The sequence below is a fragment of the Marmota monax genome, unplaced genomic scaffold (genome assembly GCF_021218885.2).
Source record: "Marmota monax isolate L192 unplaced genomic scaffold, Marmota_monax_Labrador192_F-V1.1 WCK01_AAM20220418_F8-fsc00022, whole genome shotgun sequence".
Lineage (NCBI taxonomy): Eukaryota > Metazoa > Chordata > Mammalia > Rodentia > Sciuridae > Marmota > Marmota monax.
In genome coordinates, this window is record NW_026695215.1 from 23,554,267 (window position 1) to 23,580,861 (window position 26,595).

Below are 26,595 nucleotides of genomic sequence, written 5' to 3' on the forward strand. Positions count from 1 at the left end.
CATATATATTTATGATTGTTATGTCTTGTTGGTGTATGGTTTCCTTGAGCAGTATGTAATGTCCATTTTCACTCCTTTTGATTAACGTTGGCTTGAAGTCTATTTTATTTGATATGAGTATGGCCACTCCTGCTTGCTTCCGCTACCATGTGAGTGGTATGATTTTTACCAACCTTTCACCTTCAGTCTGTGTATGTCTTTTCCGATAAGATGAGTCTCCTGTAGGCAGCATTTTGTTGGATCTTTTTTTAAATCCAATCTGTTAGCCTATGTCTTTTGATTGGTGAGTTTAAGCCATTAACACTTAGGGTTACTATTGAGACATGGTTTGTATTTCCAGCCATATTTGTTTGTTTTTGTTATTTTTCTTGAATTGGTTTTCCTCTTTGATTAGTTTTTCCTTTAGTACTACTTCCCTCAAACAGCAGAATCTTAAAGAAGCAAAAATTAAGACCAGAAGTCAACGAAGTACATGAGAACACAGATGATGGTAGCTGGCAGGAAGCAATGATCACGAGGGTTCCAGCATAAAAGTCAAAAGGATGAACTGTGCAGTCCAGACTTCCATAATATGAATCCCCAATCCCACCATCTACTAGCTTTGTGATCTTAGCCTTAGTTTTCTCATCTACAAAATGAGCATAATAATAACAATAATATAATCTCCATAAGGCCATTCTAAAAATTAAATGAAGTAAAATATGTTAAGTGCCTAGTACACACTAAGTACTCAAGAAATGATAGTCATTGTTGTTTATGGCAGGAAAAGGATTTAATTAACAGCAAATTGTCAGTAAAAGCCTTCCCAGCTAATTGAATCTGAAAGCCACCAATCTCGATTACCCGCATATTAAGAATGTTATCAGTCCTGGGACATAGGCACAGGAAAGAAAGACTGAAGCCAACTATGAGACATTATTGATTCCAAAACAGAAGTAACCTTTGAAAATATAGTTTGGGCTTCACCCCAGAGGCAGAAGTTGATTAAAATCATATATAAACCCAAAAGAAAAGAACAGGGAATGGATATTTGCAGCCCTCCCAGGCTCATCTGCATTGACCTTGGTTTCTTTCTCTCTTCTAATGGAACAAAATCAACTCACCCCTTTGCTGCCCACAGATTTCTTTCTTGCTCTTTCTTCTGGTTTAGCAGCCCATCCCTAAAGTTTAGGCCTTCACACTGCAAGGAAAAAGATGGTGCTGTTTTTAAGCTGGTTTCCTCTCCTCTTACGCAGATCCACAAGATGCACTCCTTCTTGGACTACATCATGGGTGGCTGTCAAATCCAGTTTACAGTAAGTTGATTGTTTGTTCATTCTTCTTCAGAGGGAAAGAAAGGGGAATGGTACTGGGTCAGTTTTGTTCAAGTCTCCTTGCTGATGTCGTGTGTGGAATCATGTTTCACAAATGAGTTTATGCTCCTATTTTCTCCAGTGCATATGGTTCTCAGCATCATAGCAGGATTCTTGCCATGCAATCTCAGGTGATTTGAGGAACCTTCCTGATGCTTTCCATTCCCTCAGTAACCCTATGAGGAATGAAATGTAGGTTGCCAGATTTCAACACTTGGTGAGAAGCATGGGTAGGAAATGAGTCATGCTAGTAAGTTTCACTGAGCTAAAACAGATGCCTTAGTTGTGCTCGAGTGGCCAGAAGACAAATACCAGTGTCATACATGAGGGTTAGTGCCAAGGGCTTATCAGTCAATAAAAAGGTAAATTCCAAAGATTGTGGAACCAGGTTGAAATCAGGCTGAGAAATAGAATGGATGTCTAGTCTTAGCACATGAATTGATGATCATCCCTACATAACCTGTGAGTTCATGGGATTTACATACTCCTGATGTGTATGGGGTGGGTGACCTGGGTCTTTTTAAAGTCCCCCAGGTAGGTCAAGGTTGTGAGACCATCTGCCCAGGAACCACTTGCTTTCATTAACTTCACATTGAAAATCTTCCTAGGCTGGGGCAGATGTAACCTCCAGGAAAAAAAAAAAATCCCCAGAACCAGATGGCAAAATGGAGATATGCTAAAACCCATGGGAAAGCAACATGAACATAATTCAGAGAGATACAATCTGTACAGTGTTTGTTTCTCAACTCACAGAAGCACACCCATGGAACTAAGCCCTCTTTAGTTCCCTGGCCTGCCTCAGACAGGTGAGAAAGGCATGGAAAATGGGTTTAATTTTTTTGTACAGGTTTGGGACCCAAAAGGGTCGACAAAACTAACACATACCTAGGACCAGAAATAGTGGTGCTCAAAGGACTAAAAGAGGGAATCACAAAGGGTAATTAAGTTGTCATTTGATAGACCCAAGTTTTCTTAGCTAAATGCTTATCTGTTCCACTCAGAAAAGTCTACCTATGACCTGCCTAAACTCAGGGCACTGCTCACTTACTCTTGAATACTTTGTGTGTGTGTGTGTGTGTGTGTATGTGGTATTGAGGATTGAACCCAGGGCCTTGTGCATGCTAGGCAAGCACTCTACCAACTGAGCTATATCCCCAGCCCTTTACTTACTCTTGAATACTTTAAAGGAGCTAATTATTTGGTCACTTGTCCAAAGCCTAAGATTCTCTAATGATCCAGCGGCCCATCCCTCCTACATGCACACTGGCACTTACAAAAGGTAGTGAACAGGTTTACTGTGGGCACACAACTAACACATCTGTTTGATCGGTTCTCTGCTGTTCCAGGTCTATACAAAGGGAAGCAGGGAGGTCATCAATGACAACTACTGGAAATAGTTTCCCAAGATGTTAGGCAAAGGAACAGTTTCAGAAAACTATTTATAGGTTTTCCAAGGGAAAGCTTTATTGATTTCAGTTTGTTTTAGATTCTATAGCTCCTATGCTCTTGAAGAACTTTTTATTCAACCTTCAAAGGCATGCTTTGCCCTTGGAATTGTGCTGCAAAGAATCAGCCCCCGCAAACCCAAGAGTTTAATCCCAAAGCATTCCCAGCTCCCTCCCTACCCTGAGTCTTGGATATCCCGGTGGCCTGTCTGACACAGGAATGTTGCCCTTCTTTCTTTGTTTTCTCCCTTCTCACTTGGCTAATTTTCCCCAAATGGGAAGGGGAAGTGTTTGCCACCAACCATACCCCAGTCCTGAACTCTCATCCCTTCCAGTGCCAACTGAGGGACTCTGGGGTATTTGAGTGGAGAGAGCAGTATGCACCAAGGAATGAAAAGATGAGAAGAACGTGCAGATAAATGCTGAAAGAAGGGGGACAAGACATCAATAGTTCCTGCCACAAAACTCTTCCTCCTGCAGCGTTGCAGGCTAGAGACTCAGAAGAGGATCGCTAGGTATTCCATGTTGAGTGTGCTGTTAAAGAAAACATCCTAGTTACCTCAATGTCATTTTCCTCCAAAATTAACCTGCTTTCTCATATAAATCTTATTGCTCAAGCAGTACAATCTAACATAAATTATAAATTAGAATGCAAACAGTAAAATTAACATATTTAATTTGGTCTAGAAGTGTTTGCTTTCTTCCCAATAATTCTATTGAAGCCATGTGGCAATACGAAAAGGAAATGGCAGAGATGAGAAGAGAGGAGAAGAGAGAGAGAAAAGTGTTCTGTTACAGTAATTTTTTTTTTTTTTTTGGTACTAGGGTGTAAACCCAAAGTGACACTTTACCACTGAGCTACTAAGCTGCCCCAGCCCTTATTTGTTTGTTTGTTTGTTTCTAGACAGGTCTCACTAAGTTGCTGAGGCTAGCCTGAAACTTGCAGTCCTCCTGCCTCAGCCTCCCGAGTTGCTGGGATTATAGGTGTGCGCTACTGCTATGGGCCCTCTGAACCTCCTTGAGCCAAAACTTCCCATTGGCACATGATAGGCTCCATGGCTCCTGAGCAAACCCAGTAGCTTTAGCCGAGACAAACTTTCTGTTACTCTGGAGAATGACCCTCAGGAGCCAGAGGTAACATGTGGTTCTGAATGTTCTCCATTTGCTCCTCAGGAGCTATTCCTCCTTCTCCACCTCCGCTCTCTATGCCCCAGGAGACTGACCTCTGGATACACTAGCCAGGCTCTCCTGCTGTTAGCCCTTGGTTGGATTTGACAAGCAAGAGGTACCATTCAGAGATCAAATAGGAGATAACAACCAGGAATAGTCATTCCCCCAGCTTTCTGCCTGCCAAGCTGTGGTTTGGCAGCGGCCTTCTTCCTCTGCAGAAGGCAACCGTTCCCGTCAGGTTCCCTGTCCTGCAGATGGTTCTAGTAATTGCTGACTTCTCATCATTGCTCCTCCCTACCTTTTCTGGTTGGTTTCACCTTAATTGTTGCCAATCATCTCTTTTCAATGGGTTGTTTGTTTCCTATAGAGACTCTGACCAGCACAGATGACATGCAGGAGCTTAAAGAAAGGTCTTGCACCTCCCATAGATGTTGGTGCTTCCACTTCAACTTAAGAGAATTAAAGCCAGGTGCAGAGGTGCACACCTGTAATCCCAGGGCCTTGGAAGGCTGAGGCAGGAGGATCACGAGTTCAAAGCCAGCCTCAGCAACTTAGCCAGGCCCTGAGAAACTCATGCTATTAGAAAGTGCTGGAGATTTGGCTCAGTGGTTAAGTACCCCTGGGTTCAATACCTGGTACAAAAAAAAAAAAAAAGAGAGAGAGAGAGAGTATTAAAGATGAGATATCCTTGTCTTTAGATGCGAGGCTTCTCAAAATATTTTTGTTGAATTGTAATCAATCAAACCCTAAACCTTTAAGGGAACATAAATTGTAGGGAAAGAAACAAACTGAATGGATATATATGATACTGGGCTTTTTTTTTTTTTTAGAGCACCTTCATGAACCTAAGTATTTATGCACATGCACTTATATTTTCCAATGGCAAATACCACGACCTTACTTGGGTTAATATGAATAAGCAGGATATATTTAGGGGGATGTTGGAAAGCACTTGGGGCTCCAAACTTGAGCGGATTTGAATTCCAAGGTCATTTGGTAGATAATGGAATGTCCAAAAGGATCATGAACATGGCATTGAAGCCAGTAGCAAATGCTTTAGAGAAGTAAATCTGGGGGCGGGGGGGGCGGGGGTTGTGGCTCAGAGGAAGAGTTCAGAGGAAGAGTGCTTGCCTAGCATGCATGAGGCACTGGGTTCGATCCTCAGCACCACATAAAAATAAAATAAAGGTATTGTGTGCACCTACAACTAAAAATAAATGTTTAAAAAAAAGAAGAAGTAAATCTGGGAATGTTTGCTAAAAGGTATTGATGATTGTCAAGGGAGTATAAAATATGGAGTAAGAAGAGACTCAAACCCACCACAATAGGCCTGGTGCAAGTTAGGGGGAAAAGGCTGAACGAGTATGGCACCAATAGGAAGAGGTATTGTGGGAAGAGACAATAAGCCGGGGTCTATGACACAATGAGGAGACTGAAAGCAGAGAGTATGATGAGTTCATGAAGAAGCGAAGAGTTTTTTGCCTTCCTGGCATGCAAATATACAAGTTAAGAGGAACTTGAGGATGAATTTGGCTTTGGACACATTGGAAGTGCTTTCAGGTATCCCAGTGCAGATGGTACTTATAAATACGAACCTAGGTTTCAGGAAAGATGTGGAGCTACACATGCATGAGGCTGGATCACATGACCAAGGAGAAGAATGCAGAAAGACAAGGGACTTGATGACAGGAAATTGTAAAGGACCTCCATCTGATGGCAGGGGCGGTGAGGGGGTGGCACAGTAAGAGAAGAGATGCCAGTGGAGCAGAAGGTCTAGGAGGAGCCAGGAACTCAAATGCCCAGGAGGAAAACGTTACAAGATCAAGGGCAACAATCCTATTGGGCTAAAGAGAAGACAGAGGGTAAAGAATAACAAGCCATGATTTGGTTATATGATGAGAAGATACATGGCATCTAAAGGACAAAAGAACAATTTCAGCAGAATGAGATAGATGAGACCCTGGAGTGAGGGAGGAAACAGAAGGCAAGAAAGTGAATACAGAAGGTCTAAGTACTAGTTCAAGAAAGCTGAAGGCAAAGGGAAGGCAAGGGGGAAAAACAGTATGGCAGTTCAAGGATTCGAAAAGAGAAGGTTTTAAGCTTGAATCTGACCTGAGCAGAGGAGAATGCCCCATGAAGGGAAAGAAAGTAAAGATCCTAAAAAGAGTCCTTGTCAATGATTCTTATTATTTTTGGCCACCTAGACACTTGAGAATCTGATACACCATCGATATCCTCTTGCTAGAAATTGCATACACCCAACTTTGCACACAACTTGGGGAGGTCAAGGGCACCCCTGAGGACAACCTTCCTACATCATGTGAATCCTTGAGTCATAAGAACTCTAAAGCAATGTTGCTTCTAAGTCTTGGAAGAGGTGAGTCAGGTGAAACGGAGACTATGGGGAAAGAGATTGGGTTTGGCACGTGGCAGCACAGCTAAAAATAAAACCAGATACTAGAATTTCACACACGAGATACAGAATTATAGACTGCATGGAAGAGGCAGGAACCATAAGGTATTTGGAAAGGAAATGGTAGAAGAATTAAAGGTTTCCTTTGAAAGATACTGCTTTTTCAGGTGCACAAAAATGTTCATTGTAACAAAGATCTTTCACAGAGACAAGCTGTAAGCAACTTCAATATCCAGCAAAAAGACAGCGGAGATGCAAATTTCAGTACTGTTGTGCATTCTTTAAATGGACTATGATAAAGCCATTTTTAATTATAATGACAAGGATTAGGTAATAACATGAGGCAACGGTTAGGATATAGTAAAAAAATAACATATAGAAGAGCTATTCTGTGATCACAACTATGTAATATTATACACACCATAGTACATATACTAAAATTTGAGTATGTCTCCAAGAAATCATGCATATAATTCCCAAAGCAACAGTGTTGGGTGGTGGGGTCAAGTGGGAGGTATTCAGGTCATGCGGGCTCTATTCTATTCTCTTTTTTTTTGAGAGAGAGAGAGAGAGAGTGTGTTTTTAATATTTATTTTTTAGTTTTGGGGGGACACAACATCTTTGTTTGTATGTGGTGCTGAGGATCGAACCCAGGCCGCATGCATGCCAGGCAAGCACGCTACCACTTGAGCCACATCCCCAGCCCCTATTCTATTCTCTTGGATGCAAGAATACTGACTGCAAAAGGGCCTGAGTCTGAGAGATCAGTCTCTTGCTAGCTCTTACCCTCCCTTACTCTTCTGCTGCACGAGGCCTTTGCCAGATGCCAACACTATGCTCTTCGACTTCCCGGCTCCTAGATACATGGGCCAAATAAATCTCTGTTAATTACAAATTACTTAGTCCATGTTATTCTGTTATAGCAGCACAAAATCAATGAAGACAGTATGTGTGCAATAACTAGAAGAGAAAAATTAGTAGAATCCTGAGTGATAATTTTTTTTCTTACTTATGGATGACATTTGTCTAATTTATCATTTTTAAAAATTCAAAAAAATGATATTCTCTCCCTGATCTCTGCCTTCATTTAATAATAAAATATGATATAATGGAATAAGCTAAATTTGGCTTCTCCCATCTGACCTTCAAGCCTAAAAGTCAGATTACATATTTAAAGGTTCTCTTGGGAAATCTTTTTTAACCCGAACACATTTAACGCATCTTGTGTCCACACCATGTCCCAGTTTAAGTTTTTAAATCCTTCTTATGTATTCGAGATTAACCACTGATGGATTCTCAGAAATACAAGTGAGCCCTGCCTCCTAAGCCTATAGGCAAAGCCAGGACACAATGGGTTGAAGAGGCAAATGTTTTGAAATTTCCAGGAAATGAACCAAATGACCTCTGAGATCTTTCCCTATTTTCCTGTTTTCCACCCTTCCTTATAAAGTTTTGTGGAAATAGAGAGGAATAAGAATTTATACTATCATTTAAGAAATGGCCTGATTTGGTTAGAATGTGAAATGTTCGGTGGTAAGTTCAGTGGTAAAATGATTAGATTATGAGAGGTATGATCTGGTTGGTCCATCTTAGTTTGAATGGACTGACTGGGTATTAACTGTAGTCAGGTGGGGTGTGACTAGAGGAGGTGAGTCCCCGGGGAAGTTCCCTGGAAGGATTCTTTTTCCCTATCCCCTCCCACTTCCTCTCTCTGCTTCCTACCACTCTGAGATTAGCATCCTCCACCATGCACTTCCGCCATGATGTTCTGCCCCTCCTTGGGTCCAGAGCAATGGAACCAGCCAACTATGAACTGAACCTCCAAAACCGTGAGCCCAAGATAAACATTTTCTCCTCCAGGTTGGTCTCGGGTATTTGGGCCACAGTGACAAACAGCTAACACATGGCCCAAAGTAAATAATATCTCCACCTACAAGGCTCTTTGCACGAGTCCAAATTGTGTACAAACTTATTTTAAAAAGATACCCTAGAATATGATATCATAGAGGCTGACAGCAGGTGATAAGAGATGGAGCCACTAACCAGAGGCTGCTTCACAATGGCTGCAACATTAACAACATTAACAGGTTCCGTGAAGGCAAACAATCTGAGGAGCAGGGTTTTGAAAGACGCTCATCATTGCTTCTAGCCTTTTGCCAGGAACAGCTCCATGCACTGGGGACTTGGTGGCATGAAGGGAGCATTTTTGCCTTGTTCACGAGGTTTTGCAAAGCTGCTCCACAGCTTTGTTTAATAATGAGAGTGGCCTCTTGGGCAGAAGGAAAAAGCAAATGGGCGCCTGTTCCTGGGCTGCCCGCTGAGAAGATTGGAGTCCATACCAGAACCACAGGTTTTCATAAATGCTGCATATCCCAAAATGAAAATGTGGCGGTTCAGCAGGCTCTCCAGCACTCTGGAGTCTAAGCGTCTGTAGCCACCTCCACAAACTGGGCATTTTTCAGTCATTTTCTTGCTTTTATTTCTCAACTTAATCCCCAGTCGTTCACTGACTCCCTGTTGCTTTCTAAAATAAATCTAACCTTTCACTCTGTTCTCTTTCCACTAATGCTAACTTTAAAGAGCACAAAGAATTCCTGGGAGAAGGCCACCTCCTGAAGATAGAGATTTTACCTCTAGCTTCATGAAGGAGATTTTTAGAAACTATCACTTGCCAGGAAAAGAAAATCTTTCAGCTGCCATGTACTTAAAACTGTTCATTTAGTCACAGGAGAAAAAAAAATTTTTTTAAATGAGCCATAAGAACTACAGAAAGGACTGGAAAGTAATCATCTTTGTTTTATTGGCTTTGTCATCAGTTAATTTTTTTAAAGTCAATACCTCCCCCAGACCTACTGCAGAATCTCCTGAGCTGGAAATAGCCTCTCCAATTGTTGTAGACCCAGAGGCCATTCCCATGGGAAAAGTGGAAGCCCCCAGAGGGTTAACCCCAGGGGGAAGAGAAACTTCCAGCAGCCACATCTGTGAATCTATAGAGCACCACCAAGAAGAGGCAACCGCATACTGATCTTCTAACTCCGGCTTCACATTCTTCTATTATCCTCAAGTGGTATCTTCCTCCTCTATGGCTCCCCAAAATCTGCCTACCCTTTTTCCATAAATGACATCCAACTCCATAATAAATAAATCACCAAATCCTTCTCATTTCTACCCTTAATGTCTTCAACACACAATCCCCCATCTCCACATGGTCTCTGCCCCGCCCTAGTGTGTTAAAAATTAAGAGCTTATTCCAGGTCTGAGGATGAATAATTGATAGAACTGAAATGACATAATGGACCAGGAGGGGGAAGGAGGAGGCCAGAGAGGGGGACAGAATTCAAGGAGGCATTCAGTCTCAGGATGGCACAAGTGTAGGGTCAGCAGATAATGAATGCCTCCTTAAGTGTTACATCCTAGCCACCTCTTTTGATCTACCCTAGCCCCAGCTCTAAGATATGTCGTTAAAAAATATTTTAAAATACATTGTTGCATAAAGTCTATGTATACTCATCCGGACATGACACGCATTTCTCTGGCTATCATAACATACTCAACCAACTGATCCACCTGGGCTCAGGTGACTGGCACCAGGTGGCTGCATGCTTGGAGGATCTTGCCCGTGCCCAGGGAGAACAAGGAACGATTTTAAGACTATCCTGCTAAGTGAAGTAAGCCAATCCCGCCCCCCCTCCAAAAAAAAAACAAAGGCCAAATGTCCTCTTTGATACGTGGATGCTAACACACAAAATAAGGGGGTGAAGAGGGAAGAAAAGAAGTTCATTGGATAAGACAAAGGGAAATGAAGGGAAGGGAGGGAGGATGGGAATAGGAGACAGTAGAATGAATTGGACATAACTTTCCTACATTCACACATGAATACACAATCAGTGTAACTCTACATCATGTCCAACCACAAAAATGGGAAGTCATACTCCATTTATGTGTGATATGTCAAAATACACTCTACTGTCAATAGATCTTTAAAAATCAATAAAAAAAAGAAACACAGGTCGAATGCCTTCAGAGGTGCGGAGTGTGGTGACCCATGATCGAGGGCATCAGGAGCGAGGTGAGCCACAAGACACTCTTTATTAAAAGTGAAGTCTCAGAGCTGGGGTGTGGCTCGGTGGTACAGTGCTTGCCTAGTACATGTGAGGCCCTGGGTTCCATTCCCAGCACCATAAAAAAAAATAAAATAAAAATAGTAATAAAGTACCCACATTTGCCAGTGATTTGCTTTTTCAGATAAATCAGAGTAGAACCAAGATACTATCCATACAACTTCTTTATATTCTGTAGGATTTCTCAGAGCTTCCAAAAGCTTTCTCAGTAGGAGAGAAAGGGGTAGCTTTACACCTGGCCTTTCCAACTGCTTTTACCTTTTTTTTTTCTAATTTTTATGGGTGCAATATAATCATGGGTAACAGTGGGATTCATTGTGCCCTATTGACACAAGCACATCATTTGACCCATTTCTTTCTCCAGTACCTCCCTCCCCCACCCCCAGTTCTCCCTCCCCCTGATCCTCTTCCTCTACTCTACTGGTCTCCCTTTTATTTTTTAAATTAATGCATTATAATTATACACATGAGTAGGTTCATCCTGGTATATTTGTACATACACATAACATAAGGTGGTTAATTTCATCCCCCGGGACCTCCCCTTCCCCGCCACTCCCTCCACCTGGATTCCCCCCTCTGCTCTACTGTTTTTTCCCCTCTGTTTTCTGTCCATACATACCTTTACCTTTCAAACACTATGCACACGTGTGCAAGGTGCATTCCTACATGTGTCTCTTTAAGAGTAAAAGTCTGAGAACAGGGACTCTGTGAGTTGAACTTAGTACTCTGGAGGCCCCCCAGAGAGTGCCTGCTTCAGATACCAAAGCCTTTCTCCAGTATTCCTCTTAGAGATATTTTCCTGGAATTATCTGCATGTATTTTGACCTCTGTCTGGTCAGGGCCTCATGGTGTATCCTAAGGTGCTTTATACCTCCTTCTTTGGCACAGAATACATGGAGGTTTCTGTTTATCGCTAGCTCGTCATCACAGTCCTTGATCAAAGGGATCCTCACCTATAGCCTTCCTTTATTTTTTATTTTTCCAGTACATTGGCTCTTCACATGAGTATGAAAGCCATCTCAGAAGACACTGCCCTTTGGGTCCCCTCCAGTCCTGCTCTGAACATTTTCCCACCATTGCGCACATATTGACGATTCTTTCTTGACCGTTTTGCAACTGTTGTAGTCGCAAAGAACTACTCTGTCAAAGTCATCTTCCCTAGATCAGCCTGCCAACTGCTCTCCCTACTTCAGGCCAAACACCTCGACTTTCCATTTGAATCTTCCTGGTGTGTTGGACTCAGATTCACACATTCTTGTGGGTGTATGATGGCATAATAGTAAAACATAGTTTGGGGAGCCGTGAAGATTTAGATTTAAACCCAGTTCCACCCCCTATTAGCTGGACAAACTTCACTTTTGAGCATCAGTGTTATCAATAAAAAGGAACAGCAATCTCTACCTCACACAGAGTTTTTATGAAAATGAAATAACATCATGCTTGTAGAGTACACTGCCTGGCACCAAGAAAGGGTTTTAACAAAAGTCATTCCTCTCTTCTCCCCTTTGTTAGCCATCTCAGGGTGAAACTGCAGTTTTCTTTTGCATGACTTTTCTTTTCACATTGTTAGCACTCACATTTTGTCAGTAGGTTATCCCTTTTTGAAAATACCTCAGCGTTCTGAAAGCAGAATTTGAATCGTACCCAATTTTCAACATAATCCTATAGAAGGGTTAAGGAAGAAAGGGAAAACTAAATTAGTGATGAAAAATAACTTCACAAAAGAAAGAAAAAGAGGTTGTGAGTTACTATTAGTCTATTGCTTTTCTTTTTTGGTCATTTTGATATGATTACAGGGTCACAATATTTTTTTCCCATCAAATTTATTCTTTAAATAAGCAAAAAGAAAGCACATGTTGTCTTTTCTTTATCCTTACAGAAGTAATGTCCCATTATATAAAAATCCAATGGAGCATTCCAGTTATTTGTGATAGTGGAATTAACCAAATATAATTCAAATAACATTTCCCATCTTTTGTTCCTTCAGATCATATAAGAAATTAGAGACTCCTTGTCATAAGTAAGACAGTGGGTATATTCTACTGTCCTTGGAAAGAGAGAAAAGCTGCAGCATAAATGTTTACTTCCTTCCTATGACTCTTTTTTTAATTGATTTAAAAAGTAAATAAATAAATGACATCAGAATACATTACAATTCTTATTACAAATACATACCACAATTTTTCATATCTCTGTTTGTATATAAAGTATTTTGACACCCAATTTGTGTCTTCATACATGTACTTTTCCACCATCCTTGCTAATCCACTGCCCTCTTTCCCTCCCACCCCTCTTCCCTATCTAGAATTCATCTATTCCTCCCATGCTCCCCCTCCTTACCCCACTACGAGTCAGCCTCCTTATATCAGAGAAAACAGTCAGCATTTGTTTTTTGGGGGGCGGGGGGGATTGGCCAACGCCATCCATTTACCTGCAAATGCCAGGATTTTATTCTCTTTTATTGCTGAGTAAAATTTCATTGTGTATATATTCCACATTTTCTTTATCCATTCATCCACTGAAGGGCATCTAGGTTGGCTCCACAGTTTAGCTATTGTGAATTGTGCTGCTATAAACATTTTTTTTGAGAGAGAGAGAATTTTAATATTTATTTATTTATTTATTTTTTTAGTTTTCGGTGGACACAACATCTTTATTTGTATGTGGTGCTGAGGATCCAACCCAGGCCGCACGCATGCCAGGCGTGCACGCTACCGCTACCCCTTGAGCCACATCTCCAGCCCTGCTATAAACGTTGATATGGCTGTGTCCCTGCAGTATGCTGTTTTTAAGTCCTTTGGGTATAGTCTGAGGAGAGGGATAGCTGGATCAAATGGCGGTTCCATTCCCAGTTTTCCAAGGAATCTCCATACTGCTTTCCATATTGGCTGCACCAATTTGCAGTCAGTCCCACCAGCAGTGCATGAGTGTACCTTTTTACCCACATCCTCCCCAAAACTTATGGTTGTTTGTCTTCCTAATAGCTGCCATTCTGACTGGAGTGAGATGGTCTCTTAGAGTAGTTTTAATTTGCATTTCTCTAATTGCTAGAGACTCCTCTTTTAACCTCCCCCACCCCAAGTTTATACTTGTTTGAGAGTTGTAGTTGGTTTTTTTTTTTTTTTTTTTTTTTGAGGGGGGAGCATGACATTGATTTAGATGGTGGTGCTGTTGGAAATCAGAGGAAAATGTTCCCTCTCATTTTAACACCACCAAACTTAAGCATTTATTGTTGTTCAGAAGTGTTTAGTGAGTAACCTTTATTTGGAGTCAGGTGAAAGGAAAGTTTAAGAAGAGGGATAAGGACTTCTTGGTGGCAAGACAAAGTTTACCTTCTTCTCTTCTTCCCACTCACAATACCAAATATTCAGGAGCCTTCTTTGTTACAGGTAGGAGTCCTTGCATAAATGGGAACCAAAAATTTGAGTGCCTTACATAGAGTTGCTCCTTGCAGAAAATTTGTTATAATCACTTCAATGCATCTCTGCAATCAGCCACCTATGGAAACACAGCAATGGCTTTTTTATGAAGACTGTATTTTCAACACAGAATTTGGTTTTAAGGAATCTTACCTATGCCTCAGAGATAGAATTGTTCTGGCCAGGAAGCACAGAACTCTTTTTTAGTGAATTGTGAAATTGGAAGACAGACATCCTACCCTTATTCTTAATGCCTGGTGACATGGATCAAGAGTGGATAGGCTCTATCACCTATATGTCAATCTCAGGTTCTGTTTTGGACAGGGAGAAGAGAAAGCATTGGATAGATGAATTTAAAAACTGCAGAAATGGCCTCCACTAAATTAATAGTATTTCAAGAAGCTAATTAATTTCTTCTCTTACTTTTCTTATTGGCAGGGTATATAATGTGCTTCTTTTTTTTTTTTTTTTTCCGTCTGTGGCTATATCTCTCTCATGACTAATCACAATTCCTAGGAGATGCATTCATTGGAACTCCACCTATTTTTCTATGTTTCTTTTCCAGGTTGCTATAGATTTCACTGCCTCAAATGGGGACCCCAGGAACAGCTGCTCCTTACACTATATCCACCCTTACCAACCCAATGAGTACCTCAAGGCTTTGGTGGCTGTTGGGGAGATTTGCCAAGACTATGACAGGTAAGAGACTTTAGGTTAATCATCTCTTGAGTGGGTTCAGGTGACCCACTCAAGAGATGATTTGCATTCAGCAAAAGAATGGAAATGAAAGTCTAGCAATTCTTCACATGAAAGAACAGAATAAAATCTCATCTCAAATGTTTCATCTTTTCTATAACTAGAGAAACTGAGTACCATGCTGACTTTGGTCACCAAACAAAATCCTTTCTCAGCTTTCTTCTCAAGTGCCTTGCAAGATCGCCAGACAGTGATTTGAGTGTGTATTTTATGATGTCTTAGTATGAACTTTGCTACTCAAAGTTTGCTCATGAACTGGCATCATTCCTGAACTACTGAAATAGAATTTGCATCTTCACAAAATTCCTATATGATTTGTGTGTACTTTGAAGTTTACAAGCATGGGTTTATTGGGATGTTATTATATTTAATCCTTGCTCAAACCCTTTATTTTTTTAAACTCAGAAAACTACACAAGCAGATTAAGTAATTTGTACACGGTCACATGGCCAGAGGCAGGATTCAATCCAGATCTACCTCACCCCATATCTTAAGTTCAAAATGACTGACTTCAAATCTATTGGCAACTTTAGCAAGGGTGTGAGTCTGCCTGGGTGCATACGTGTGGCTGTGCCAGTGTGCATGTGTTTGCACATACAGATAGAAAACAAGATTTGTGATCAGATCAGTATTATTTATTTCTTCCTGATGGTAAATATTGACATTTTCCACCAAAAAAAAAAATTCCCTGTAAGAAGTGATTTGCATAAATTACATGCAACTGGATTTATTCTGCTGTTTCAGTATTTCTAATATGGGTGAAGGAGCTTAGCTGTTTAAGAAGGCTGTTTGAGGGAGAACCAATGTAAATATAAATATGTATCAATCTCAGTCGATCCCCTGGTATAATTATAAAACAAGTCTAGTTAGTAATGAGCGTAACTAATCGACCTTTTAAAGCAGGAAAATAAAGGAAGCAACTCTATCTTTCAGGTTTCAGAGAAATGGTATAGGACAGCATGATTTCTGTTCTTTCAAGTTTTGTAATGGGTGATAACCATATTTTAAAAACCTGCTGTATACACATCCTAGTGACCAGAATGTATAGAAAAACAAACTTAGGACAGGCTACAGAAATGGTCCCATCAGTCACCTGACTGCTCTTGTGTCTGGATTCCACTTGGTCATCAGCAGAAACTCAAATGGGGCAGTAAAGCAGTTGGGGAATGAATTCACAGACCCATTAAAATTAAAGAGCTTTAAACACTCAAGCCCTTGCTGACATTTCCCCTCCTATACATCTAGGGCAGAAGGCAACAGTCATTTTAAATTACCTTGTTGAAGTGCCACTTGTTCTACTTAACCTTGAGATATTGACTGTGAAGATAATTTGAGTTTCAGCTGTGATCTTCAGGCTTCAATACTGGCAGGATTCTTAGAGAGGTTTGTATCAGATGGAGATTTCCACCAGGGAGAGGAAAGGATGACAAAGTGCATCTCCACTCTATCAGAAACTTCTTCAAACTCCCTCAAGATACAAAAACAGTAACTGTCTCCATTCTTTCATTCTCACACACAGACACACCAATAATCTGGTATAATAATGTGTGCCTAGGTTAAAAAGAAGAAAGAAAGGAGCGCATGTTTTCAAGGTTCCTCAGTTTTAAATCTTGACATGCATATCATGTGATTCTGCAGCAGATTTATTGGATAATCCAGATGCTCATCTATTATGGGGAGTGTTTATTGGAAGCTCCCTGTTGAGCGCTTCCTTTTCCCAATTTACTCACATGCAAAATACAGATACTGTAGTCAGAGTGACATGTACATCTTTTAAAACTTATTCCTGTAGAACATGAACTAGACAAAGCTGGGGAGTATTTTGTATTGCTTCAAAAATGCAGATTCAGTATAAAAATAAAAGACTATCTTAGGAGTTACACGAAGAATCACCATAAATAATTTCTTTAACAGTTTTAATAGGGTAAGTCTTTTTTCCAACTGGCCAAAAAAAATAATTCTCCACAGCTCTATGGAGTCTTTTGTTTTTCTTTCTTTCTTTTTCTTTCTTTCTTTCTTTCTTTCTTTCTTTCTTTCTTTCTTTCTTTCTTTCTTTCTTTCTTTCTCTCTCTCTCTCTTTCTCTCTTTCTTTTTCTTTTCCTTTCTTTTTTTTGTATAAAGATATAAATAAGGCCGCTCATCATAAAAATGGGCAAATTCTGAGAGGAAAAAAAAATTATTGAAAAAAACCTCAACACTCTCATAAAAGACTCCCTAGCAAAATGTGTAATGCAAACCACTCTCTTAAAAACTGACAAGGTTCCGCAGCTTCTCCTTTGTGTGGGTGGATAGACAATAGACAGGCAGAGTCGGGAAATTTCAAGTCAAGGCCCCGGAATTAATTTATTCTCGCATCAAAGTCAGTGAGGTTGGTGCCTATAAAGAAACACTTGAATAAAAACTGACAGAAGGCATCGTTCCCCCTCCTGAAACAACACAGAGGTTTTTGATCCTCATGAGCCTTAGAAATTCCTCCCCGCCTCTGACAGCTAAGGGTTTTCTTTCTGCCTTGTACAGTCATTGCTACCAGGTCATTATGAGGTGATCCATGAAGTAGAACAGCTTGAAAGATGCATAAAGCTCTTCTCAGGGCGGCCTTAAAGGGAGCCTCCTCCCAAATAGCTGGTCTTCAAGCCCAGAAGACAATCCTGCCAGCCTGTTTGATCCCTCAACCTCTGAAACAGACACTGCTGTCCCTGCCTGTGGGTTACTTCCCCATGTACAAACACATGTGCATGTACACACACACAGGCACACACGTGCACACATAGGCCCGCACAAGCTCATACACTCTCTGCTGGTGGGAGCACTTTTCCAGCTCCTATAAGAATCCTTGTCTCTCTGCAGCAAGGATGTGGGCGTCTGACAACCTGAAATGTCCTCTAATTAAAAGACTAGCCTGCCTGGTAGGAAAAGAGTTTAAAAACTGAATACATTGCTTGGAAGTACCAATTGCCATTTTGAAGAGCATTCTATAGGAAGCTTCAGAATAGAAAGGGGATATCAAAAACTGAGGCAAGAGTTTTTCTCCACATCATGCTGGGTACTGTGCAGAGACAAGGTTAAAACTGAAATCCAATCTAACAGGGATTTTCAAGTATAGAGTGTTGGGTTAGTAATCAGAAGGTGGGTTCATATCACAGTGGGACCTTTTCCACTCTGCCAACACCAGTCAGAGGTTCTCGGCTTTGGCCACACATTGAAACCAATTGGAAAGCCTCAAAATAACTGATGCCTATCCCAAACCCCCAAGACTCTGATTTGTCTGGTGTGCATCTTGGAATCAGATTTTTTTTTTCTATAGGTATCCAGGGTCTACACCCAGAGTCAAATCTGGAGAGATAGCTCAGATGAAATGATTAAGGACCTTCCTTTTCAGCATTTATTAAGTGCCAGGCACCTCAAACGGTGCTACAAAGACAGAAAATTTAATAAAGCATGATTTTCCTCCCAATAGCTCATAGTCTCATGGGAGAGAAAGATATGTAAATAAGTCACAGCCCAACCTGGCCAAGGCAGCCTTGCCTCATGAAAGGATGGGAAATGCAAAAGGAGAGAAGGCTCACCTCAATCCTTGCAGGAAGAGGCATGGCCAAGACTCCTGAGGATGGTGGTTCCTGGGCCAATCACAATTCTGCCAGTTTTTCCCTTTTTTTTTTTTTGTTATTATTCTGAATCGTTACATCAGATCAGCTTCCTATAGAGAACAGAGTCAACAGAAGTAATGAAAAGATCATGGGGGTCCTCGTGACAGGTAGAACTGGCTTCAAATCCTCACTCTGCTATCTCTATTCTCATGAGATTTATAGTCTTTGGGTCTTGGTTTCTTTGATTGAAAACTGAAGGTATATCTAACTTCCTTTGCAGAGCAATTGTAAAGATTAGCTATGAGGTGGCTAGACAGTACAAGTTCTGCCTGTGGTAGAATAATGGAAAGCGTTCTCTCTAATACCCTAAAGTTATTTTTTAAAAAATAAACTGAACACAAAAGGAAAAAGGATGGTAGTGTCAGTCCTAAAATTCATATTGGACCAATATTTTTTTTTTACTCATTTGCCCATAAAAAAATTTATGAAAATGCATAACCCTCAAGCATTTTTATTGAAATGTAACATTTTAATTATGAGTTTTCATACTAATGAAGCATAAAAAATTTTATTGTATTGTAAATATGGACATTTAAAAGTAAATTCTTTTTTATTATATATTTTTATTATATATATTTTATTTGTTCTTATTAGTTATACATCATAAAAAGTAAACTCTTTTGTAGCTCTTGGGACTATCCAGTAGAATCCAGATGCTGTATCTCTTTGATATCCACCATCACTCTTTCAAAAAATAGTGAACAAGCTCTCAAGTTTCACCAGAGAATTTTAATTTCTTCTTTGTCATCATTTTATTTTCCACCCTCTTCTCCCACAGAATTTATTCTAGTGTATCTTAATAAATTTGGTTTGAAATCCTTTCATTGATCACTGTATCATATATTTCTGTAACAAAAATATGAAGTTGTACAGATTTAATTTTTGTATAGATGAAATTTTTACTTTCAATTTTTCTATGATGAAAAGATTCAAAGTATTTTTTAAATATTGTGTGGGTTGAATTTTAACTATAATTTATCATTAGTGATTAATTGATCAAAATAACATACATCTGTTGGGAATTTCGGTATTTAATTAGTGCTTATGAGAAGTAAAAAGTTATTGTAAATTGACTGTGAATAGAAGAGATTTGGGGAGGGGGTTTCAATTAGCTTACATTTCTTTGGATGAGAATACGAGGAACTAGTGTCAATTCTAATTCATTTTTTTTTTAAATTTGACAATATAAATACTAAGAAAATTTGTACTTATAAACAATATACGGAAACAGAAAAAGTTTGATCAGCAGTCTTATTCAATTCTTTCAATTCTAATTTATATAACCCCAAAATCACATAATGATCAATCATCAAAATATGGTTTTATGCTCTATCAGCTGACACAAATACTTCCTAAAAATTTTTAAAGCAAAAATTGGCAATCACCTGATTTGCCAAAGGACTTGTTTCCTAGAGAATCATTCATGTTTAGAATTTTTCCTTTATCTGATGCTGCAGAGTGCATATCTGAAGCTGTGCACCATGGTGGTTAAGATTCAGAATAGGTAAAGAGAAATGGTGATTGTGAAAGGAAAGGTGTGAATGGAAAACAGGTCTCTCCATCACAGATGCTCCCAGAAGATCAATTTCAGCAGAGAATATGCATGGAAGTAGAGGAACTGAATACCAATTTCCTTTGAGAAAGAAAGGAAGGAAGGAAGGAAGGAAGGAAGGAAGGAAGGAAGGAAGGAAGGAAGGAAGGAAGGAAGGAAGGAAGGAAGGGCTATTTCTCATATCTCCAGAAGAACTTTGCATTTCCATGCACCTTAGTTTTAAGATGACTACTTTAGAGAATGAGAGAATGGTCTTTACTAAATGTGAGGTGCTCTGAAATGCACCATGCTCTGAGTTGCTCTCCATTTCCTTGTAGATCAAGTAATTCGTCTTTACATTTGTTAACCTCCTGTTTATTGCAATGCTTTCCAAGAGAGTGAGAGTGAAAATTGTGGTTACAAATGAACTTACCATCTGGAGGTCATTTGACCCTGGTCATTCCCAAGGAAGTTCAAGACAGCTTACTCATTGCCATGAAGGAACCTGGGCACTTTGATTATATTTTATACTCTTTTAATCTCCCAGTAAGTAGCATTGCCTTCACCAATGTGGTAATACACTCCTGACTTTCCAGATTGGCAGTCTTTAGAGGTCATTTTCCTAATAGTTGTTAAATGGCCTTTTGCTTAGTGTAGAGTGGATCTAATCCTGAGCTCTTTGAAGTGTGGGTATGCTGATGCTTTCCTCTGTGCATTTCCTTCTTGCATAAGACTACTTTCTGCCTGGTTTTATTTTTAAACAGGAAGAATGGATGCTTGAATCTATTGTACTTAGGCTTGAATGTTTTTTATTTAGTGTGTTTATTAGTTAGCAGCCTTGTGGTGACTAACTTCAGGGGATTTATCCCTTCTGGCTCATTAATTATTCCCCTTGTAGGTGAGGTTTTTCTTCCCTACCTTCCTATTCTTGAAACTCAATTACATAACAGTGCATTGCGCTCAGCAAACTCCAAGTCCCCAAGGGTGGCTTAGAAGGTATGAAAGGAATATCATCAAGGCTGGAACACTGGGTTAGTGATTAGAAATGGATGGAGTATTAGATCTCACCCTCTTCCTAAACTCATCAAAGAAGAAAATAAAGGATGCTGAGTCTCCCAGTTTTCTGAGTTTTGACTTCTGAGCCATCCCCAAGTTGGAAGAACCCATCCTCCACCCAGGAAAACCTTCTTTTAGATGTAACTGAAAAGTTTTTTCCCCGCCCTCATGGCCCTTGTTTTGGTTGAGGAGTTGCTAAGACAAGCTATTTCAATATTTTCAAGGACCAGAAGTATATTTTGTCAGAGCTGTGGATAATCCTTTTCATAAGCTGTTGTGAATCTCTGTCTATCAGTGTTAATGCTTTCTCTAATACATGCTAGATGCAACGCACCGAAAAGCCTGGATTGATGCCACCGTGAGAAAAAGGGAGAGCTGGTGATTTTCTCAAGAGTTAGACTTTGACTTCAAATAATTCTGGCTTCCTTATATCTCTAACCCAAAATTTGTCAAGTTGGAGGTGTTTGGTAACATTTTGTCAAATCCATCATTGGTCACTAAAGACTTCCAATCCGTTAGGTGGTAATGGGCGAGAATCCAACTTTGACCTTGTCCAAGTCAACCACCCTGGGGGGAAGGGATGATGTATGTCCTCTTTTACTTTCAGAAGCTATGCAGGAAGAAGCCCTATAATGAATTTCTCTCTCTCCTCAACTAACTCTACCCAGAAGTAAGATATAGGAATTTCTTTAAGAAAAAAATCTCGGACATGTTTTTAATGGGAGAAGAAATTGAAGGTTGAAAGCATAAGCAGGAAGTGCCTTCTGTGAGGATCAACATTCTAGACCCCCATCGAAATACCTGCCTGATAGCAAAGTGACTAGTAAGGGGACCTGGTTATTGGAATTCCAGTAGGAAATCAGGTTTGACACTATATATGACCACTAAATTACAATGGTATAACAGAAAAGTCATGGGCTTTGGACTCCCTGGTAATCATGGTAGGCCACTTACTCAGCTTTCCTCAGACTCCACTTATTCATCTATAAAATGGAAATAATAATTAAATGGAAGTTCCAAGGTTGTGTGAGAATTAAATAAGTACATAGATATCTTAGTACGTAGTATATCTATCTATGTTGGTAGGGCCCAATTAAAGTTAATTCTTCTCTTCATCATACTCTTACATACAGTACAGTAAGAGTCAGAGTTAAGAAACAATACACATAAATAAATTAATTGGGAGAGAAATTCCAATGTGCATAAGAGAAACTAAACCCAAGGGTACATATGTGACTGACTCTCATGAATTTTCACAAGAATTCTCCCTTTTTTAGATAGCCACGTCTTAATGATTTAAATTATAGGATTGTCTAGTCATTGATTACTTCTATGGCAGGTGATAAAGGCAGGGCAGAGGACAGTTAGGGACAGAGGGCAGTGGAGATGTAAAGACACTAATAAAAAAGGTAGGGTCTCTTTGAGATCAGGATATAAGAAAAGACACGTAAATAATTCATCACTGCTTGTATGTGATAAGGCGGTGAGTGAATATTGTAGATGAAACCATGCTCTGTCAAGTAACAAGACTGACAAGATTCCCACTGTTTTTTAATATCCCCTTGGATTCAGGCCCATCTGTATTTGAACACTGGTTCTAATTAGCAGTACGATCATAGGCAAGTCACATTACTTTTCAAGGTGTTTATCCATAAACAAAACGAAAAAATAACTTTCACTTAAAATTTTAAGATAATATATATATTCATATATGTATTTATATACATATATATGTATAGGTATAGGTATAGATATAGATATATTCTTAATACAGTCAACTGTAGAGGTCACCTAATTTATGATCACTTTCCAAAGGAAACAGAAAGTCAGGACAGGGATAGAGATATCTATAAATTCTGGGGTCGTTTTAGTTTTCAGTATTAAATCTAGCAAAAAGTTAAGGGAAGAAGCTACAGACTTTAAAGACTGTAGTTGGGCACAGTGGTGTACGCCTATAATCCCAGCGGCTCTGGAGGCTGAGGCAGGAGGATCATGAGTTCAAAGCCACCCTCAGCAAAGTGCCTCAGCCAGGTGCTAAGCAATTCAGTGAGACTCTGTCTCTAAATAAATACAAAATAGGGCTGGAGATGCAGCTCAGTGGTCAAGTGCCCCTGAGTTCAATCTCTGGTGCCAAAAAAAAAAGACTGTAATGAATTTAGGGGATTATTGCTTGGCATTAAATAACCATGTTATTGCTATCTCCCAATCCCACAAATAATTAAGAAGCATGAGTCAGCACGTGGCATAGGAATACCTCCTAATGAGGTTATATGCAAGTTCATGTTTCTCTCCCTCATTAGATGAACAAATGAAGCAACTTCTTTTTTATTTATTTTTTTTATTTTTAATTTCAGTGACAAAATGTTCCCAGCCTTTGGGTTTGGCGCCAGGATACCACCAGAGTATACGGTGAGTGAGTGAAAATGGGATCTTTTACTCTGCTGTAGTCACTGGTGATTTGGATTTCTTTTACAGTAATCTCATTCGTTTGGCTCTTGACACAACTATGTTGGTAGGGCCCAAAGAGTCAGAAATGGTCTTGATAACCAGTGAAATTAGCACCTAGGAGCCTATCTTTGATGAAACCCCATGGTATTCTAGGTAGGTCTTCTAACAATCCAGATAAAGTGTTCCAATATTTAACTTCCTGTAGATATGGTCAGAGATTTATAAAACAATCTCTCTTCTTTGTCAGCTCCAAGGGCTCAAAGCCTATCCAAGATTGCTCAGGGGGAAAGAAAAAAAATCTTATTGACAATGCCAGCTGTTAAAGCCCGTAGTAATGAAATTGACACACTTCTTCCTTCCAAGTCTCTGAGTATCAGTCTTATATGTGAGATACAAAGACGTACTGAAAGAAGGAGCATTGTGCTATGGACAATTAAGAAACTGAAAAGTTCTAATGAGGACATTGGAATTTTGTTTGGTTTTGATACTTATTTCTCAATACACAAAGAAGGTAAAGATTATAGATAGAAAGATGTCTGTTACAATGGAGTTAAGGCACTTTACTGTGGTCTACCAGATGCCCCTATGGACACTGTGCACAGAGAATTCATCTCTCCTACGCAGGCAAGGCCCAGGAGGCAGCATAATCCTTGCCCCTGCTCCACCTCACCAATGCCTCTCAAGTCCAAGCTCAGTACAAGCAACACTGCCCAGGCGTCAGTACTTTTGTTTGTTTGTTATTTTGCTATGTCAGAGCCACAGGTCAGGAGGCACATGCTCACACTTGCTCCTTCTTCAGAGCTGTCAGATGCAAAGTTTTTCTTTTCTGTGTCCTTTTTGAAAGAGCCAATCTCTCTGTGAGTGCTAGGATAAGCTGTGAATGGAATGACAGGTCTCCTTGGCCTGTCCCCCTTCTTATTTGCTTTGTATTCCACACTGGCTTCCCTGCTAGGCATAGCTATGGAAATTCTAGAAGCACTTGTTAGAAATAAAGCACAAGGGAAAAAAGAATAGAGAAGTTATTGACTGGTGACCTGTAAGACATTATTTAAGCCAAAAAGCATTTTTAACATGCTTATTTATTAAAGAATTAAGCAACTTTATATAAAAGATTAGATGTCTGGGTTCTCTTGAAAAACTGAAAAGCCTGTGAACAACCAACAGATGACCTATGTGAGAATTAGCTGGAGCTGAGGAGACACAATCCCCTTCAGATAGGGTGTCAGGTCCAGAACATGGGCAGGTGGACACCCACCTATTTCACAGAGTTGTTTGGCCTCAAAATTGTAATGCACACCAAGGAACCACCAGCCCAACCATCAGAGGTGATTTAGCATCCTCCACCATGTCCATACCAGGTGGTCATCTCGTGGCTTGGCCAGCAGGGCTGACAGCCTTACAGCTGTGTGTTCCAGACCTTCCTTGTGTCCTCCATGACCTCTTTCTGCTTCTTGCTGTTTTCTGAATTCCTCATGTTCACTTGATCCCTTGGTTTCATCCCTCCTCCCAGGTAACTTACTCTTCATGCTGTCCCAAAAGACATCTCTCATGTTTCCCCACTTCTGGTCCCAGAAAGCCATTCAAATACCCTCTTTCCATTCCTAATTTCCCTTCTAGTCCAGAAAGACACTAATGATCCAGGCAGCTAATATATCCCTTAGAAAGTTTTCCAAGGCCATTCTGTCTTCTTTAGGAAAAAGTCCCAAAGTCTGCATTGAAACTGAGACACAAGCACCTCTGACTTCATTTGTACTTCCCCCAGGAAGAGAACTGGAGGCACAGATTTGGATGCAAGTAGTCTATTTGAAAGGTGGAAGAAACCTCAACAGAAAGTGAGGAAACAGGAGGAAATCAACATAGGGCATATCGTCAAGCCAGTTACTACCGAGGATAACTAGAATCTTACCCTGCTGGGTTACCCTGGGAGACAATGTAGAGCACATACAGCCCACAAGAGATAGAGGAGCTGGATAATATACATCATCTTATGCCAATCACTGAAAGTTCTGCTCCTAAGGGCCATTTTCCTCAATGCTTTTAGCCGGTCAGTTGGGCAGGCAAAGCAAGCTCTGGAGGCTAGAGAAAAACCTAAAGTAAATAAAGCTGGTAATGATTGGAATTCAGCTGACTCACTTGGAAAAAACTAAGGACAGGGAAATGTGATATAAGCACCAATGCCATCACCTATGACAGGAGATGTCTTAAAAGGAGGTATCTTTTAACAGCACCCAGGTGAGCCAGGGCTCAGAAATAGCCTTTGAAATGGAATTCTCTGACAAAGAAGAGACATGGGGGACAAAGGAAAAGAAAAGAAAAGAAAAGAAATGGAATTACCTGAGAAATTTCAGGTGATTCAATAAAAACGTCCAGATGTCAAAACTTCCCTTTTCTTAATGAGATTTATGTAAATAATATGCTAATTGACCTTATGCATAGGTCTCACCAGGTAGAGGGATTTGTATTGGAAGATAAGAGGGTATATTCCTCTTTTCGTTTTTCAAAAATGTAGTATATTTTACCTGTGTATCTGAAAAATCTTCATGCCCTGTATTCTGCATATTATGTTAGAATGATTTTAAATGTCACAGCTTAGCTGGATCTTTGTAAGTATCACCATGTTGAGCAGACAGCTTGGGCAAATTGAGTTGTCTTACATATATATATATATATATATATGTAATGATATATATATATCATTAGGTTCAAATAGAACTTACCCAAATCTAAGCCTGTAGTCTTTGGCCAGTTCTATCTAGAAACTAGTTGGAGTTACATTTTTCTGAAATCTTTTCTTGGTTTCTTTATTTTTTTTAATGTGCCTTATTTCCCCCTCCTGCGGCATTTATCTGATTCTGGAAAATCTTCCTGTCACCTCAACTCCACAGGGAGCTTAGAATTCACCCTCCGTCTCAGATTGATTGTGTAAAGGCTTAAAATGGTTCCTGCTGCTTAACACATAATGAATGTAACCGCATTTGTTTGCAAACTCTAAACCCCAGTGCCTCCTTACTGGATTAAAGTTGTAATTCTCTTTCCTCCTTTTTTTTTAATGTTAATTGATGTCTAGGTCTCTCATGACTTTGCAATCAACTTTAATGAAGACAACCCAGAATGTGCAGGTAAATCCCAATGTAAAAGAAAGCCAAAGTCTTTTTGCCTCTCCATTTACACCTCTCCCATTTTACTTTTTCTCCACGGTTGTAGCATATCAGTTATGACTGTCTGCAGCAGAGAAGT

The 26,595-nt window shown here is 39.9% G+C and overlaps 1 protein-coding gene across 2 annotated transcripts in view; it reads left to right on the forward strand.

Moving 5' to 3' along the window:
• The window catches only part of Cpne4 (copine 4), a 448,194-nt gene that overhangs the window by 407,333 nt on the left and 14,266 nt on the right, over positions 1-26,595 (forward strand). For both annotated transcript variants that reach the window (XM_058574883.1, XM_058574884.1), the window contains exons 10-13: positions 1,236-1,295; positions 14,486-14,619; positions 23,265-23,319; positions 26,426-26,477. In XM_058574883.1, the coding sequence (XP_058430866.1) occupies positions 1,236-1,295; positions 14,486-14,619; positions 23,265-23,319; positions 26,426-26,477 (301 nt within the window). The remainder of the gene's footprint in view (positions 1-1,235; positions 1,296-14,485; positions 14,620-23,264; positions 23,320-26,425; positions 26,478-26,595) is intronic.